The following is a 16,374-nucleotide window of genomic DNA, read 5'->3' on the forward strand; positions in this document are numbered from 1 at the left end:
CCAACTTGTTGTCCAAGACAGGTTTTGAGGCCTTCTTTGTTGGGTCTCCTGGGAAGAGAAGCATTAAGCTCAACACCCTTCCTCCTCTTCTTCATCCCATCCCCATATTTTACAACAATGTTTTCTAATGAGCTGCTACCTAGCTGTCCTTAGTCCAGATACCACCAAACTAGTGCTACTACTGAAGCAATTGGCTTCATGGGGTGTGGTGGCAGCACTAGGTCCTGTTGCCTTTATCTGCTTATAAGACAAGGAATGTACATGCCTGCTGGTGTAGAACTGTGCATTTAACTGCTCAAGAAACACCTCACAAGTGCGCATGCAAAGGGTGATGCAAAAATACTTTATTACCATATAGTTTATGTAAAGTTAGGTAATTATATTTACAAGATAAGAAGGTTCAGCTACATCCTTGGGAACCTAGCATGCCACCCCAGTCTTAAAAGAATAAAGAGACACACAAATTACAGTAATCAGGTGCACTGGGAAGAAGGGAAAAATGAGGGGGGGGGGGGGGGGGGGCAAATGTCCCTCAGCATCTCAGGTAATAACAAATGTGTGAGTTAAGCAAGATCCTTTGCCCAAGAGTTAGCAAAGGAGGGAACAGGAAGAGAACCAGTTTAACAGCGTCAAGATCTTCCACAGCTGCCCTGTGGTACAGTTTTGCACCTGTTGGCAAGTGCAGGGCTAGTCTGAGGCTTATAGCAGCTCTAGCAGACAAGCTCCCATCCTTTTACCCAGGAGGCAACAGCACAGGTGTCCTGGATTTTCTTGAACCTGCTGGTGACTGTGACAGTTTATTGTGTTATGGAGGTTGGGGGTGGTGGGGTAAAGTTTTTCATTGTTATTTTTAAAGTTAATTTATAAAAGTTTAAGTGGCATTGCCTGTTGTGAATGACCATGTGTACCTTAGGCAGAGTTAAGGAGTGAACCTCTGACGTATGGCTGAGTGTGAATTATTTTGCTTTGTGAACGTGGGGGAAGGGGATAAGTTAAATCATAGTGAAGAAATACTGACCATCATTTAAGGAACAAAACCCAAGATGGGCACTGGCTGCACATTTCTACATCTTTTATACCACCTGACATCCAGTGGAGTGGGAAGCTACAGCTCAGACCATTTTAAGGCTCCAAAGGGCAGAAACCACAGCTTAGCACTGTGCACCTGGAATTCAAGGGAAGGCATCATCCATGTCTGTCCCAACCATTTAAGAAAACAATACAGGAAATCACTTTTCTAAAGTTTTATGCCACCGTTCACCCAGTGGGTTGGAAATTTTAAGTAATCAAAGCAGTGGCAGGCAGCATGTTCTTTAGCCAGATTTAGGGTCCACTGCTTACTTCTATGAACCAAGCTGTAATAGGAAAGGAGTGTCCTTGCAATTTAAACAGGGGGGGGGGGGGGGGTTCTAGCTCCTGCTTTAAGACCCAGTACAGTTACAGCAGCTTTAAAGATAACCTATGCCCATTAGGCAGGTAGGCCTGTTGCTATAGGGAGAGGTTCTGTAAGTTCCAGGCCTTTGCTTGTTTTCCCTCCCATCCCCTTTATTTTTCTTCTTCAGGGGAAGCATGGGCAAAATCTACCAAAAGGAGATGTGAATCAATACCTATAAAAGCCAACTCTACAATGAAAAAGACAATACACAGTGCATTAGCAACATCAGAGGATCGCTGCTCAGGATTGGAAGTGATAAGGTTCTATCTGAACAGGCTTGCAGCTATACAGAATAGTGTAGTGAACCATTACACAACACAAGATCCATTAACAAGGTCTTCATCACCACCACAGGAGCCACCCCCACCAGCTGTACATTAGCAAGTGTGAAGAGCTGTTGAGTTGAACTGATCAACCATATCCCAAGACTAGAGCAGCACAGGGTTATTCTGGTTTAATGTAGGACACAGCCAGCCAGCCAGGTTTTCATGATACCACAATGACTATGCATGACTGACTGAGTGGAGGAGTGGCCTAGTGGTCAGTGTGGTGGACTTGGTCCTGGGGAACTGGGTTTGATTCCCACTGCAGGCACAGGCAGCTCCTTGTGACTCTGGGCAAGTCACTTAACCCTCCATTGCCCCAGGTACAAATACGTACCTATATATAATATGTAAGCCGCATTGAACCTGCTATGAGTGGGAAAGTGCAAATGAAACAAAAAAAAAAAATTGCATAGAGGTAGTACATGCAACTCTTTCATGGGTATCCTGAAAACCCAATTGGCTAGGTGTGTCCCAAGGACTCATTTTCCTATCACTGCAGCCAGCCAAAGCTGAGAATATAATTTCTGCAGCTAGCTACTGCTGCTGTGACAAGTCCTTTACTCACCCTCATCTAAGAGATACTGTGTTATGTAGGAACCTCTGTAAGTTGGAGATACTAGCAGGCAGATGATCAAAAGCAAACGCTGGCGCTAGAGGCTGTTAGCGCCATACTTGTGCTGGCATTTGCTACCGCCTCTCGAGCGTGTGAAACAACACACTCGAGGGCTCTTAGCGCAAGTAGCCTGCAAATGCATGCTAATCGGTGCTTAACGCATTCATCACAAATGATCAGCGTCCAGCGCACCAAAGAGTGGGTCGCTGGCCGCAACAAGCCCTACACCAGCTCCGAGCTGGCGTTAGGGTTTGCAGATCATTGGGGAGGCAGGGACGGCCAAATTTCAAAGGGGTGTCGGAGGTATAGTGACAGGGCAGTTGAGGACGTCCAAAATGTGGACGTTTCTGCAATGGGCAGTTAAGGACGTCCAAAATTGGATGTTTCTATGAGAAAGACATCTTTCTCATAGAAACATCCAATTTTGGACGTCCTTAACTGCCCATTGCAGAAACGTCCACATTTTGGATGTCCTCAACTGCTCCGTCATAGATAAGTCCAAATTTTGGACGTCCTCAACTTCCCTCGGCAGGTTTGCTGTAGGGGGGAATGGGGGCCTGTCCAGCATGCAAAGTTTTGAACCTTATCACTGATTGATCTGCTTTGTCTCCACATTGGATTTTGCGGATCGCTTGCCATCTTGTTTCTTAGGTGCATTTGCATGCTGGCAGGCCCCCATTCCCCCCTACAGCAAACCTGCCGAGGGAAGTTGAGGACGTCCAAAATTTGGACTTATCTATGACGGAGCAGTTGAGGACGTCCAAATTTGCACGTTTCTGCAATGGGCAGTTAAGGACGTCCAAAATTGGATGTTTCTATGAGAAAGACGTCTTTCTCATAGAAACATCCAATTTTGGACGTCCTTAACTGCCCATTGCAGAAACGTCCTCAACTGCCCTGTCACTATACCTCCGACACCCCTTTGAAATTTGGCCATCCCTGCAACAGGGCAGTTGAGGATGTCCATCTTCCGATTTAAAGATGGGCGTCCTCTTTTCATTGGTCTCCAGCCCATACCTGTCAAACAAGTGCGGGAGAATTGTGGTAAGAGCATGCTCAGGCACACTTCTCCCGCACTTCTACCCTATAATCAGATATAATGCATGCCAATTTAAACAGTGCAATTATCTCTGATCATAGGTCTAATAGCGCCCCGTGCTGTTCCAGTGCTATTTTAGAGCGCTGTTTGGAACAGTGCGGGGCTTTTGATCATCTGCCTGTAGGTATAAATGTCTTGGAGTTCACACTATTAAGAACTGCCCCAGGGAGTAAAGTGTGCACCGATGCCTCCAGGGGTTAAGTTCACACCACCAGAACAAGAGTCAAGGTTTCAAGCTATCCTGTTCTGGGATGTTAAGAGAACATGTATCATTAAAACAACTGGATGGGGCCAGCATCGTCTATTCATGAAATAAACTTCCAACTAAAGTGTATTTCAGAACAGGATTAACACCCCCCCCCCCCCCCCCCCACACACACACACAAAAAAACAACAAACCACACACCCTGCAGAAAACCCCTCAAAACAACCCACCACCACCATTTGAATAAATTACACACTGTGTGCTTTGAATACTATACAGGTTTTAAATTAGCTTAAGAGAATTAAAAAAAAAAAAGGCATCTTTAAAAATGTGGGGAAAAAACAGGAAACAAGGTACAAAGAACATGCAGGTGCTTTAAATATTCACAACAAGGGGATACAAAAAGCTGCTGAAATTCTGCTCCAGTCTATTTACAAGATGAAAGGCAGCACCAGATCGCTACTTGCTGCGACTGTGTTAGCAGGCTCCATGGAGCCTCACCCTGCTATCATTTTTTTGTTCAGACTATTAACCAGGGATCCTGCTCTTTTTTAAGCACATTTCAAGAAAACACATACTGGACTGCTGTTGTGTTGGGGAGGGGGGACACACACTCTTTGTGTAACTGCCCAGGCTCTTGTCTTAGGGACACACATCCTTCTCCATCCATGTCACATTTTACAGAGACACCTAAAAGGAAAAGCTGAAAATGGATCCTGACAAGTACTGAACAGGCTACGTTTCTCAATTTCCCCAGTGGACATCTTACACTCAAACAGAATGAACCTTGGAAAATACAGACCAAGGATCTTCAATAATAAATATCCCATTTGGTCTTCTCTGACTAAAGAGTAGGGCTTCTTAAACTGATGCCAGGGATACCACACTCAGGTTTCCAAGACATACATAGTGAATATGCATGAGAAATCTGCATGCGTTACAGATCCATAATGCACATTTCTCGCACATATTCTCCATGAATATTTTGAAACCTTGACTGGCTCCGAGAGACCCAGGACATCTGTAAAACAGACAACTTTCATAACACAGGGGCAGGCAAATCTCATACTGGCCTTACTCCAAAGACGGCACTGAATCATACCTCTGATTTTATTCATTAAAAATGGTGGAAAACTTGCACGATAGTAGAACTACTACTAAACAAGACTGCTCCTTAGGTCAGGCAGCAACAGATTTCTGAAGTCTGTTTACTGAAGAATTGTCAAGGAAACATACTGGATTAGAGCGAAAACGCCGGCAAGTAGAGGGCTAAATCGAAACGTAGCTAATCTGTTACGGCTGCTGAGAAAGCAAGGCCTTGTACCTTGGTCATGCTGGCTCAAGGGCTTGTGGTGTCCTGAGCCAACCTTTGCTTTGGTGCCCCTTTAGGCCCACATCGGCTCTCATCATATCAGCTCCCCCAGCTGGCATGCATGCAATTAGCAGCTGACCTTCCTTTAAACAACAGCAACAGCCATGTTATGTTGCTTCACTCACCACTGTGCTGGGTTGTCTGCACTGCGGCTGGTATTGCCATAGGTTTAAACACAATGTCAACTCACACACACTAGTTGCTGCTGTGTGCTGGTAAGGCAGGCATTTGGCACTCTTGAGCTCTGGCACCCTCTCAGTCAGTGCCTCTCTGGGCTCATGCCTTAAGCCGGTCCAGTGGTTCTCAACTCAGACCCCAAGCCAACCTCACCTAGTCAGGTAACAGATTTTCAGGATAGCCTCAATGACGGGCACACAAAGATCTGTCATATACTTCTTCGCTGTGAGGATTCTGAAAACCAGACTGCCTGGGAAGCATATGGGTTGAGCCAGTCAGGTTTCAGGACTTCCACAATTAGTATGAATGAAGCAGAGGACCCAGTGCATGCAGATCTACCTCCTGCATATTCATTATGGATATTAAAAAAGCAGAGAGGTTATGTGTTGCCCTGGGATAGAGTTGGACAACACTGGCTGCTGTTCCATATTGTGCATATAGCTTCAGTAACATCAAACGGAAACTAATGGGATCAATGACTGCAAGTGAGAGAATAGAACCAGTCACTTCTCACCTTGCTAAATCCTCCCTGTTCTAGGAATCCCATTGGGGTGAAATGAGGAGATTCTTCTATTTTTGCTGGGAAAAGCATACAGAAACCCCACCCCACCTTCTCCACTGCCAAAGAAAGCAGAATCAGTTACACTTCTAAAAGCCTTCAACAGAAAGTAGACCAAACAGAGTTCGGGGACAATCTACTTCCTGGCTTCAAGATATTAGGAAGCACAATGGCAGGCTTACAGATTACATCAGCCACATCTACCTTAGTCTGTATGTTCAACAAACCTTATAAGGGGCAATCTACTTTGATTGAAAATTTTCTTTCCCCTGCCTTCCAACACATGGTGCCACACCATTCACTCATCTTTAGTTTTGAGTTACAATAACAGCAATCCTAATGCCAACATGTTCTGGTTGCTGCTGGAGATACTTCCTGGTAACCCCAGCTTTCCTGCATTACTTTAAAAGATATTTAAATCTGTTTTAAGTATGGCCTTATATCCCAGCGGTTGATAAAAGTGCAGCCTCCAGTCCTGCTCTTCTACTTACATCCTTATCACTGTCTCCCAGCCAATCCCTTCAGTAGTTTCTTGGGTAGGGCTGAACTTGGGCCTGGTTAGCCTTTGCTGAAGAGGGGATGTGCACTCTGGCTTTTTGCTGCACAGAAAGGGTCAACCGTGTCGCATGTTTTCAGTTAATCGGTGATATTTGGCTTGAACTTCGGGGCAAGACAGGGAAAGAAAAACATCAAGATTAATCCCGACTCCATTTTTCCTGGCAACTTCCAGTTATGCTTGTTGCATTCACTAAAGGCGTTGCTGAAATAACGTTTCACCTCAAAAATCAGTACTCATCTGTCTCCTGCTTGTCCTTTGAAGCCATCTTACGAAAGCAGTAGCCGTTGCCTCATAGATACCCACCTTTATTTACTGGCTTCACTTCTTCCAGACGTCTGTATATTTAAATCATCGAACAGAAATATTGTGAAGTTTCCAACGTGACAAAAACTTTGTTTCATTTGATAGGAAGGGAGAAAGAAAGACTATAGTCCTAGAACGCCACCTAAACACCTCCCAAACTGAACAAGAATGATGAACAAAATACCCCAGCTTATCCCTCTATCAGCCTCCTCAGAGAGCTGCATATAGTAACACTTTGCGAGAGTTAAAGAGGCAAGGCTTGTATATTTCTTCAAAGTATCAGCCTGCCAGGTTCTCGGCCCTGTTTTTGGTCCTAATCTTAGACCCAATTCAGAAAACAACAAACAAACAAGACCTATATTCTTATATTTTCCCACATCTTGGGTAGAGCTTATTAAGAAAATGATCACAATAAACAAATTCCTGTTTATTAATTCCTCCGAGGCCCCATCCATATTCCACAATTAAAGTTGTGTCTATGAGAACCACCAGTACAGTAATGCCATGAGATTCAAAAAACTGGCACCGACTTGGGACTTTTACAAATGTTAATTTTACCACATAAACATAGGGGAAACTTTTGTTATTAATGGTGGATTAAAATTTTATTTTAAAGAAAGCTCTCTGTTGTGTCCAGGTTCCACAACTGCTGCTATCCCACTCCCCCCTCTAACTTCTGCTCCTGTCACCACACACCTTTCCGGACCTTAGCCTTACCTATATTCTCTGCTTTTCTGAACAAAGCAGAGTAACACACATCTGGGGATCTCACCTCCTCAACCCCTGTCCACATCTCTGGTCACCAAAGCATGGAATTTTCAATATCTGTCCCCAAGACTTGCAATACTCCAAGACTGCAGCACCCTTAGCCCCTGCACTCCCATCAAGCAGCACATGGCTTGCCAGACCAACCAGACATGCCAAAAGTACTTAGAAAGCCTGAAATGTGCTTCTGGTGACTTCTCCGTTAGTTAGTCCAGATATATATAAATAATAACATGGGGGGGGGGGGGGGGGGAGAGTGGAGAGGGAAGGAGCATAAACAGACATTATTCCACCCAAAAAGAGAAAATTGTATTAACCAAAAATAAAATAAATCAAAATCAGTATTTTTGGTTTTCTTTTTTCCTTTGGAAACACATGACATCATTCTGAGACTCCACCACACCCTTTCATATTGGTTGAGTTAACTCAACTTCCCACACTCCTGGGCTGCTTTTCAGCTAGATTTTTCTTTGACCAGAAAGGGCAGCTCATTCTGTACAATAAGTTTTTTTTTAGGGATGCAGTGGTTGGTAACTAAGACTCCCCCCCCCCAAAAAAAAAAAACACCAATTTCAAGAGAGAATGTATAAAGCCAAACATAAAAGGACAGACATCAGCTATTCAGGCATCCAAAACTACTGTAACATGGACACAAATGCCAAAGAGTTACTACGAGCTGACTGATCAAAATAAAATGAATGAAACAGTGCAAGAGCAGAGCACTGTGTCCCATCCAGCTGAAGAGTGGCAAAGCCCTGCCTGTTCAATTTTAGTAAACAATTTCTCTGTTTTAGCCCATGTTGTAATACTGTCACCGCTGCATCATAACAGACAGCAGTTTATGGAAAGATTAATTCTGATTTTTTCTGGATAACAAAATGTCCTCCTCACTTCCCTCACTTAAACTCATGACCGTTCCAAACTGAGAGACATAATGTGGCTGTCAGAATGCACAGGATGTGATCACTGTTGCTTGACAGTGCCATCCATACAAACGCCTTGAGGAAAGAGAGAAGAGCATGTCTTATCTCCTGCTCAGTGGCCGAGATTATACTACGAAGCCAAACAATGCAGCAGAGGTCACAGGGCTTTGCATGAGACAAAAAAAAAAGTCAGGACCAGGCACAGCAATGCCCACCTTCTACCACAGCAGAAAGCCTACAGGCCACCTCTGCTGGCGGAGCCCACATCTAAAGGGTTACTAGGGAAAATGCTGCTACAGTGGCTGCCCACAGACAGTGGCACAAGCCTCATCTCATACTGGGTGCCAATTCACTCTGGGTTACACAGTCCTGACTTCCATTATAAGTACACCAGAGACCATGGAATGCTTTGGCACTCGTTCCTCCAGTCTTAATGCAACGTTATATTCATAGATTGAATTTTAGGGATGGATTGCAGCTGGGGAGGGAAGTCAGGGGTCCACATACTTCAGAGCTGTGGGATCAAACTTCAAATCCCCCCCCCCCCCCCCCCCCCACACACACACACACCACATCAGTCAGCTAAAACCTGGAATCCCGGACAAGCTGAAGGTGGTGCACAGGGCTGTTCGAGCTCTATAAACAGGCAGAGGACAGGAGGGGTGGGTATGAATACTACTGGAGAAAGAGGCACAAGCAACACCTCAGGAGCTGCAGTAAGTTCTGGGACAATCTGTCTTTCATTTATTCCTCCACTGGATGCTCTGTTTCCATTAGGAACTTTACCCCCCCCCCCCCCCCCCAACCCTGTCAAGTATAAAATTCTCTAGCTGACTCCCCCCCCCCCCCCCACTACTTCCCTGAAGCCCTTCCACGTTGAAGATGGTCATACGTGATACAAAAGACACCAGTCAGTCTAGATGATGTATGCGTGATGTCACCAGAGTTCGTATGAGCCTACTGGATCCAGGGAGCTTGGGGGAATTTGGTAAAACTCTTTGCCATCAGCTGTTCCAAGGGCAGGATGGGGCATGTTGAGCAGATAATAGAATTTCAGTGCACTGAGCCGAATCCAGATGTGTATTTTTACAGTCATGGGGGTTTGGGGAAAACTGGATATGGGGAGCATCATTGGGTGTGGAGATGGGAGGATGGTCAACTTTAAAGTGAAATTCTCTCACTTTAGTACTATCAGTCCACCTGTCCCTGCGTCCTTTATCCATCTTAAAGATACAGGCATCTGGTGCAGCAACAAAGAAAAGATAGGAGATGGTGAGATTTGTTAAGGGTATATATGCTTGTAAGAATCAGTGGGACCTCTACTATAACTGTATAGACTAACGGCAGAGTCGGGAGAGGTGGGGGTCTGCCTCATTCTGCCTCTGAGATGCTCTTATATGCCTAACACATAAGGTATGCATCACAGTTCTAGGGTACACTCCTCCTAACCCTATGTATGTCCAATTAAGGGTTAGTGGGGATTGGAAATAGGCTTCCCTCAGTCAGTAAAGTCCACAGTCTCCATTGTACTCTGCTTATGTCCGTTCCATCTGCTGTGGCCTTGCCACACTGCTGGACCTGGGTTTCACCCACAGAATAATGAATTTCATCCAAGAATTGGAACACAAGTTCGACTCTCAGTGCTTTGTCTCACTAAAGGGAAGGCAGGAAGAATTACCAATGAAGGCCGGTTAAAGGCAATGCCCATCTACAAACAGTAGTGTGCCTGGCCCTGTACCAACACTAGGGACTTGGTACCTAGAGCAAGCTTATGAACAGGCTGCTAAGCCATAATACTGACATTTCGTGTAAGGGCTTACAGTAGAGGACACAGTTCAGTGATAAGCCAGTTTTAAGAGGTTGCTGGGGAGGTTCCCTTCTCCTGTTGATCCCGGATTACAGTGTAAGCAAGAGATATGAACCAACATGGTGGAGTGTGACAATGCACAGTCTGTCTTCCAGCTGGCTCTCGTATAGGGAAAGGTCACCAGGAGATTCAGAGAACACAGCGTTGTTCTTGTCGCAAGCCGGGAGATGCACATGTACAATGTCCAGGGGGTTGGAGTGCTGGTGGTGTGCGTGTGGGTGGGAGATTGCGGGTCAGGCAGGGAGACTTAATGCTTCTTCAAGTCTCTGGATTCAAAGAGCTTCAGCCGCTCCTGCACCGTAAGACCTTCCTTCAGACTCTAGGCACAAAAAGGAAATAAAAAGAAAGTCTTTAAGAAAGAAACAAAACAAAATAACATAAGCTAGATTCGAGGGAGTCGCCAGGATAAAAAAAATACATGGCGACATTTTCAAAAGTGCAGGAGTACTGAGATTGTGCGGGATGCTAGGATTGGAAGAGTTGGGGGTGGGGGCCAATGGGGAGAGATTAGTAGAACATGCCAAGGCCATATAGAGAGATGAAATATTATCAATAAATCACACAGGCAGAGAACATTCCTTATGTAATTAAACAGAGAAAGAACAAACTGGCAGGAAGTCCCCAATGCAGGCCACGTGATCTGGTCCTGAAACCCAACTTGCCTACCGGCTGCATCATTCTTTGGCTGCCTGGGCACTGGGGTTTGTGTTATAGGTGAATAAAGATACATAAATCTTCTGACATTTCCTACACATATACAAGCACAATTTTTTTTTTTTTTTTTGAAGTGGGAAGGGGTGATTATTAAAAAAAAAAAAAAGTAAACAAGTCTTAGAACAGACCTGCCATCTCAGTTTTGACAGCATAGCACACAATGGAACCTGGGCATTAAATTGACCCTGGGTTACTGCAGGATTCGCAGAAGCCACGACAGAACCTTAATTAAAAATCTCTCCCACCACCAATGCCACCATCTGCAAACCCAGCTACGGAATAGAAGATGTCCAGCAAAGATGCCACTTTCCTACACAGCAAAGTTGCTCATACTAACAACTGACAAAAAGAATTGTAAAAAGATCTCAAGAAAAAGGCAGGAGTAAATGAGTTTAGCAAGGACTCGGGAAGGAAGGAGAAGCGACAACTGCTGAGGTTACAAAGCAGTAGGCTCAAAACAAACCTGGGGGTGGGGGTGGGGGAGAGATTCATTTTAAAATGACATGAAAATGCAGCAATGATAAACTATCTTGTTTTCTTGTCATTTCAAAATGAAACAACAAAAAATTGCTAAGTTCTTCATTTTTTAAATTTCCTGTTTTAGTGCACATTATATGAAAATATTTTGAGACTTACGTTAACCTGCGGGATGCGTTGTCACAAGAGATAGGGGGACAAACAGTGTAACCTGGGTTATGAAGGGTTTAAGATCTTAAAGAAGCCCTACACAAGAGCTGGTGAACACTGGATGGGCATGACAGGACCAGACCACATCACCTGGACCCTCTAAGCACCTGCTGCTGGCCACTCCTGGAGAGAGGATTTTGCCAAGTAGACCTTTGACTGATTAGGTAGACATTTCTAATTTTGGGTTGAAAAAAAAAGAAATCAATAAAAGGCAATAATGTTATTCTGTTTATGTGTCTCAATTATTCAGACTGTTGTATGAATGGATTCACAGACATTGCCGTCTGCTTTTTTTGGGGGAGGGGGCAGGGAAATGGGCAGCATTCCTTCCTGGTCCTTTTTGGTTTCTGGCTCAGTTAGACATAGGGTTGGGGTCCAGTATCATGAGCCTGTGGGGGGGGGGGGGGGGGGGTTCACCTGTTTTACAAGCCCCTCCCAAACTTGGGTAGTGCTAAGCTGAGGCTACCCACCCGGGTTCCTTCTAGAACCCTACAAAGTCGTGGTGCCTAGATCTGGCCACCAGGTGTCAGTGTTCTTCAGGGAAGAAGACTCTCCCCCACCCTCCCATGGTTTGTGGACACTATGTACTGCAGCAGGCACAGCAGACCTGGTGGTACTGTTTGTTCTAGGTTATCCAATGACTGAGGCCTCTCTCTGTATCCTGCCCAAGGGCTGTGAACAAACCTGCTGCAGTTGGCCCAGTTGATCTGGTGCTGCCTGACCCAGTTCTCTTTGTAAACTAATTAAGGGGTCTAGACCAATGAAATGGCAGGAGTGTGTATGAAGGATGCCTCTGGAACATCTCTCACATAGCTTGGTGCTTGCCTGGAGCTTCCATTGCTTATAAAAATGGCAAATACATACAACTGTGGAGAATTATTACATAATTTCCCCTTTAAACAACTAACAGAGCTATGGGCATGAGTGTAAAAAGTGTGTGGACTGAACCGTGTGATGGAGAATTGGGTTAACACGTTTAGGGCAAGATGCTATTTTCATAGTACTGGCAGATGTGCTACCAAGGTTCACCCCCTTTTTTGGGTGGTGATGGGGGGACACATTTTTTTTTTTTTTTAATAGGAACTGGCAGATTTCTCTAGGTCCATGTGGGCTTCCAGCACAGTTTTGAACTGGCATCTGTTAGCCACCACACATAAGCAGCTATGAAAATCCTCCAGATTTTATAACTTTCCCTAGCTTGGCTTCTGCAGCAGCAGTCCTTAGTGAGGGGTCACAGACTACAGCGCCCTCCACAACCCTGTAAATACGCATCATAGGTCTAAGCCAGTAGGTGTCACTACTGAGTGATGGATGGGACTTCCCTCTCCCTCAGAGATTTTGAATACTGCCTCAAAAGCATCCCCAGCTGGTCCAGCAGAGCTAAGCCTGGGAGGTGAGATTACATCTTGTACGTAGCAGTATGAACTAATCAGAAGCCACAAAGTTAGGTTACCGGCAAAACATCAGTGAGTGTCAATGCTGCCAGGGAGATAAAAAGGACAGCTTAAAATATTCCCAAAACTAACATCAAAGTAATCTGAAAGGGAGTGCTCCTTGCCATGTGCACGCTTGAAATTCTGCACTGTTCACAGAAGCTAAATGTTGAAATGACTCCCTGTGACAGAAATTGCTTAGTTAGCATTTGTAACCTATCACTGGACCAGCCAATGTGTTTGGCAAAATTCTAAAGTTTGCGGGTGACTGATGGTCACTTTTGCTGAGTTTAGGCTAATGTATGCCCTTCTCAGGCAGCACAGTCTTTCACAGAGTGTCTGCAGCTGCTCAAACCCTACTCAACAGACAAAGGTTTCACAATATCAATGGCCCACAAAGACAGGGTGAGCAAACAAGACTCCCAGTGACTATGTGGGAACAGGCTAGTGCACGAAAATACCAAACAGAGATCACAGTTCTGCTTTACATGAAGATGCATGCGGTGCATACACAGGGTGAACCCTGCAGTAGGAAGGTGTGCAAGAAATCTCCTGTTGCAGATGTGTGAAGCACATGCACAGAGTGAACCTTGCAGTAGGGGTACGTGAGGGAATCTCAGTGCAAATGTGAGCAGCACATGCACAGAGTAATCCTGCAGTAGGGATGTATGAGGGAATCCCATGGTGCAAATGTGAGCACCACATGCACAGAATGAGTCTTGCAGTAGGGATGTGTGTAAGAAATCCTCTGGTGTGGATGCGTGCTGGAAATTTCTCAGGTGCAGATAAGTGCAAAACAGCTACAGGATAAAGGGGTGCCCCTTTGCAGAAAAAAAAGACAGAAAGAGAGTGAGGAGGTAGCCAATGCACACAACTGACCAAGTGTTTCTAAACTAATAGCATATTGTGACAAGATCTGGGAGTATGAAAGAACAGTACAAACTAAACACAGCTCTGTATGGACACAGCTGATGGTGCTTACCTATATCTCTTGCAGAAGCACCGTCTGTCAGAAGATTATTTGCTGTAGGTCTTATAGACAGCAACATTCGGGGCATTACTGCTCCATTTTATTCATGGCTATATATGTAGCACAAAATTATTAGGTGTGACTATACTCAGCATTTAGGATTACTTGCCTGGACAGACATTTGAGAAATTAATCATTGTACGAGCATGCTGAAACCCAGCTGTCCAGCTTTTCACTGACCAGTGACATTTGGTCAGTTGTTTGCACTGGCTATACCCTCACTCCTCTTGGTTTGCAGAGTGGAATCCCATGGTGCAGACGTGAGCAACGCATGCACAGGGTGATCCCTGCAGTAGGGATGTGTGCAGGGAATCCTGTGGTGCAGAGGTGAAAAGTGCATGCACAAAGTAATCCTTGTGCTGGGGGTTAAAGTTTCACAATTTTCTGTTTGTGATTTGTTTACCTACGTGACTGGGAACCAAGACTGGTACGATTCAGTTATCCCATGAGACCTGCTCAATTACGGACTGTCAGAAGGAAGAGCAAAATAAAGAAACAGAAGGAAAAAGAAAATAAATCCTAAGTGCAACATTTCCCCCTAAACAACCCCAAGTACTTGAAAGAGACCTACAGGCAGCAGAGAACCCAAAACCAAAAAGCGAAGCCGTGCAGCCCAGGATATACTGGAGAGCGAAGGAAGGAGCCCATCAGCAGCTGTTCAGAGTTGGTACATCATCACTGCAATGCGTTCTCTTTTGGCCCCTTCTCCCTTTGCAGTGCATGTGCTTTCAGCCCTTCCTGCTTTTGTGCAGTGCATGAGCTTTCAAGCCCTTGTCTTCGCAGTGTGAGCGCTTTCAAACCTTTGTCTGCAGTGCGTGCACTTTCAAGCCCTCCCTTTGCAGTGTGTGTGCTTTCAAGCCCTTCCTCCTTTTGCAGTGTGGGCACAGTACGTGTGCTTTCAGCTCTTCCTGTTTTTTTGCAGTGTGAGTGCAGTGCCTGAGCTTTCAAGCCATTCCTGTCTTCGCAGTGTGAGCGCTTTCAAACCCTTCCTTGTCTGCAGTGCGTGCACTTTCAAGCCCTCCCTTTGCAGTGCGTAAGCTTTCAAGCCCTTCCTGTCTTTGCAGTGCGGGTGCAGTGCATAACCTTTCAAGCCCTTCCTGTCTTTGCAGTGCGGGTGCAGTGCATAACCTTTCAAGCCCTTCCTGTCTTTGCAGTGCGGGTGCAGAGTGTAAGCTTTCAAGCCCTTCCTCCCTTTGCAGTGTGGGTGCAGTGCATAACCTTTCAAGCCCTTCCTGTCTCTGCAGTGCGGGTGCAGCGTGTAAGCTTTCAAGCCCTTCCTCCCTTTGCAGTACGTAACCTTTCAAGCCCTTCCTGTCTTTGCAGTGTAGGCACAGTGCGTCTGCTTTCAGCCCTTCCTGTTTTTTTTTTTTTTTGCAGTGTGAGTGCAGTGGATGAGTTTTCAAGCCATTCCTGTCTTCGCAGTGAGCGCTTTCAAACCCTTGTCTGCAGTGCGTGCACTTTCAAGCCCTCCCTTTGCAGTGCGTGTGCTTTCAAGCCCTTCCTCCCTTTGCAGTGTGGGCACAGTGTATGCGCTTTCAAGCCCTTTCTCCCTTTGCAGTGCGTAAGCTTTCAAACCCTTCCTTCCTTTGCAGTGTGGGTGCAGTGCATAACCTTTCAAGCCCTTCCTGTCTTTGCAGTGCAGGTGCAGCGTGTAAGCTTTCAAGCCCTTCTGTCTTTGCAGTGTGGATGCAGCGTGTAAGCTTTCAAGCCCTTCCTCCCTTTGCAGTGCGGACGCAGTGCGTAACCGTTCAAGCCCTTCCTGTCTTTGCAGTGTGGGTGCAGTTTGCGCTTCAGCCCTTCCTTTCTTTGCAGTGCATGTGTTTTCAGCCCTTCCTTTCTTTTCAGTGGCAGTACAGTGCATGCACTTCAGCCCCTCCTGTGGGTGAAATGTGTCTTTGGTCCTTCCTTTCTTTGCAATGTGTCTTTGGTCCTTCCTTTCTTTGCAGTGTGGATGTATAGTGTTACTTGCAAAGTGGAAGTGTACCCTCAGTCTGAGCTCCCCTCCTCACTACAGCTCATGCTGCTGAGTGACCTGAGGTGTTCTGATTTCCTTTAGTAAAAACACAGCTTGCAGTTGTGAAGTGAATGTGAGGTCAGCCAACACTGAACAGCAACTTCTTCAAGGGTGTCCACTCCAGTCACAAAGGGAGAGACATCTCAATTTGCCTTCTAACACTTACTTTCCTGGTTTCCCTCCCCCACCAGTTATATTTACTCTCCTACTACGGCCTGCTAAAATAGATAAATGATTCAAACAAGACATATGAAACCAGGTGATGAAATGGACACAGGCTTGGTGTGAATTCA

The 16,374-nt window shown here is 45.5% G+C and overlaps 1 protein-coding gene across 3 annotated transcripts in view; it reads right to left on the minus strand.

Moving 5' to 3' along the window:
* Positions 1–9,184: 9,184 nt before the first annotated feature.
* MPRIP (myosin phosphatase Rho interacting protein) overlaps positions 9,185–16,374 on the minus strand; it is a 266,000-nt gene continuing 258,810 nt past the window's right edge. For 2 of the 3 annotated variants that reach the window (XM_030212573.1, XM_030212572.1), the window contains one exon: positions 9,185–10,522. In XM_030212573.1, the coding sequence (XP_030068433.1) occupies positions 10,451–10,522 (72 nt within the window). In that variant the 3' untranslated portion in view covers positions 9,185–10,450. Of the gene's footprint in view, positions 10,523–14,470; positions 14,535–16,374 lie in introns of all 3 variants that reach the window. The other variant, XM_030212574.1, reaches the window with a different exon arrangement.

The sequence above is a fragment of the Microcaecilia unicolor genome, chromosome 8, assembly GCF_901765095.1.
Source record: "Microcaecilia unicolor chromosome 8, aMicUni1.1, whole genome shotgun sequence".
NCBI classification, from domain to species: Eukaryota; Metazoa; Chordata; class Amphibia; order Gymnophiona; family Siphonopidae; genus Microcaecilia; species Microcaecilia unicolor.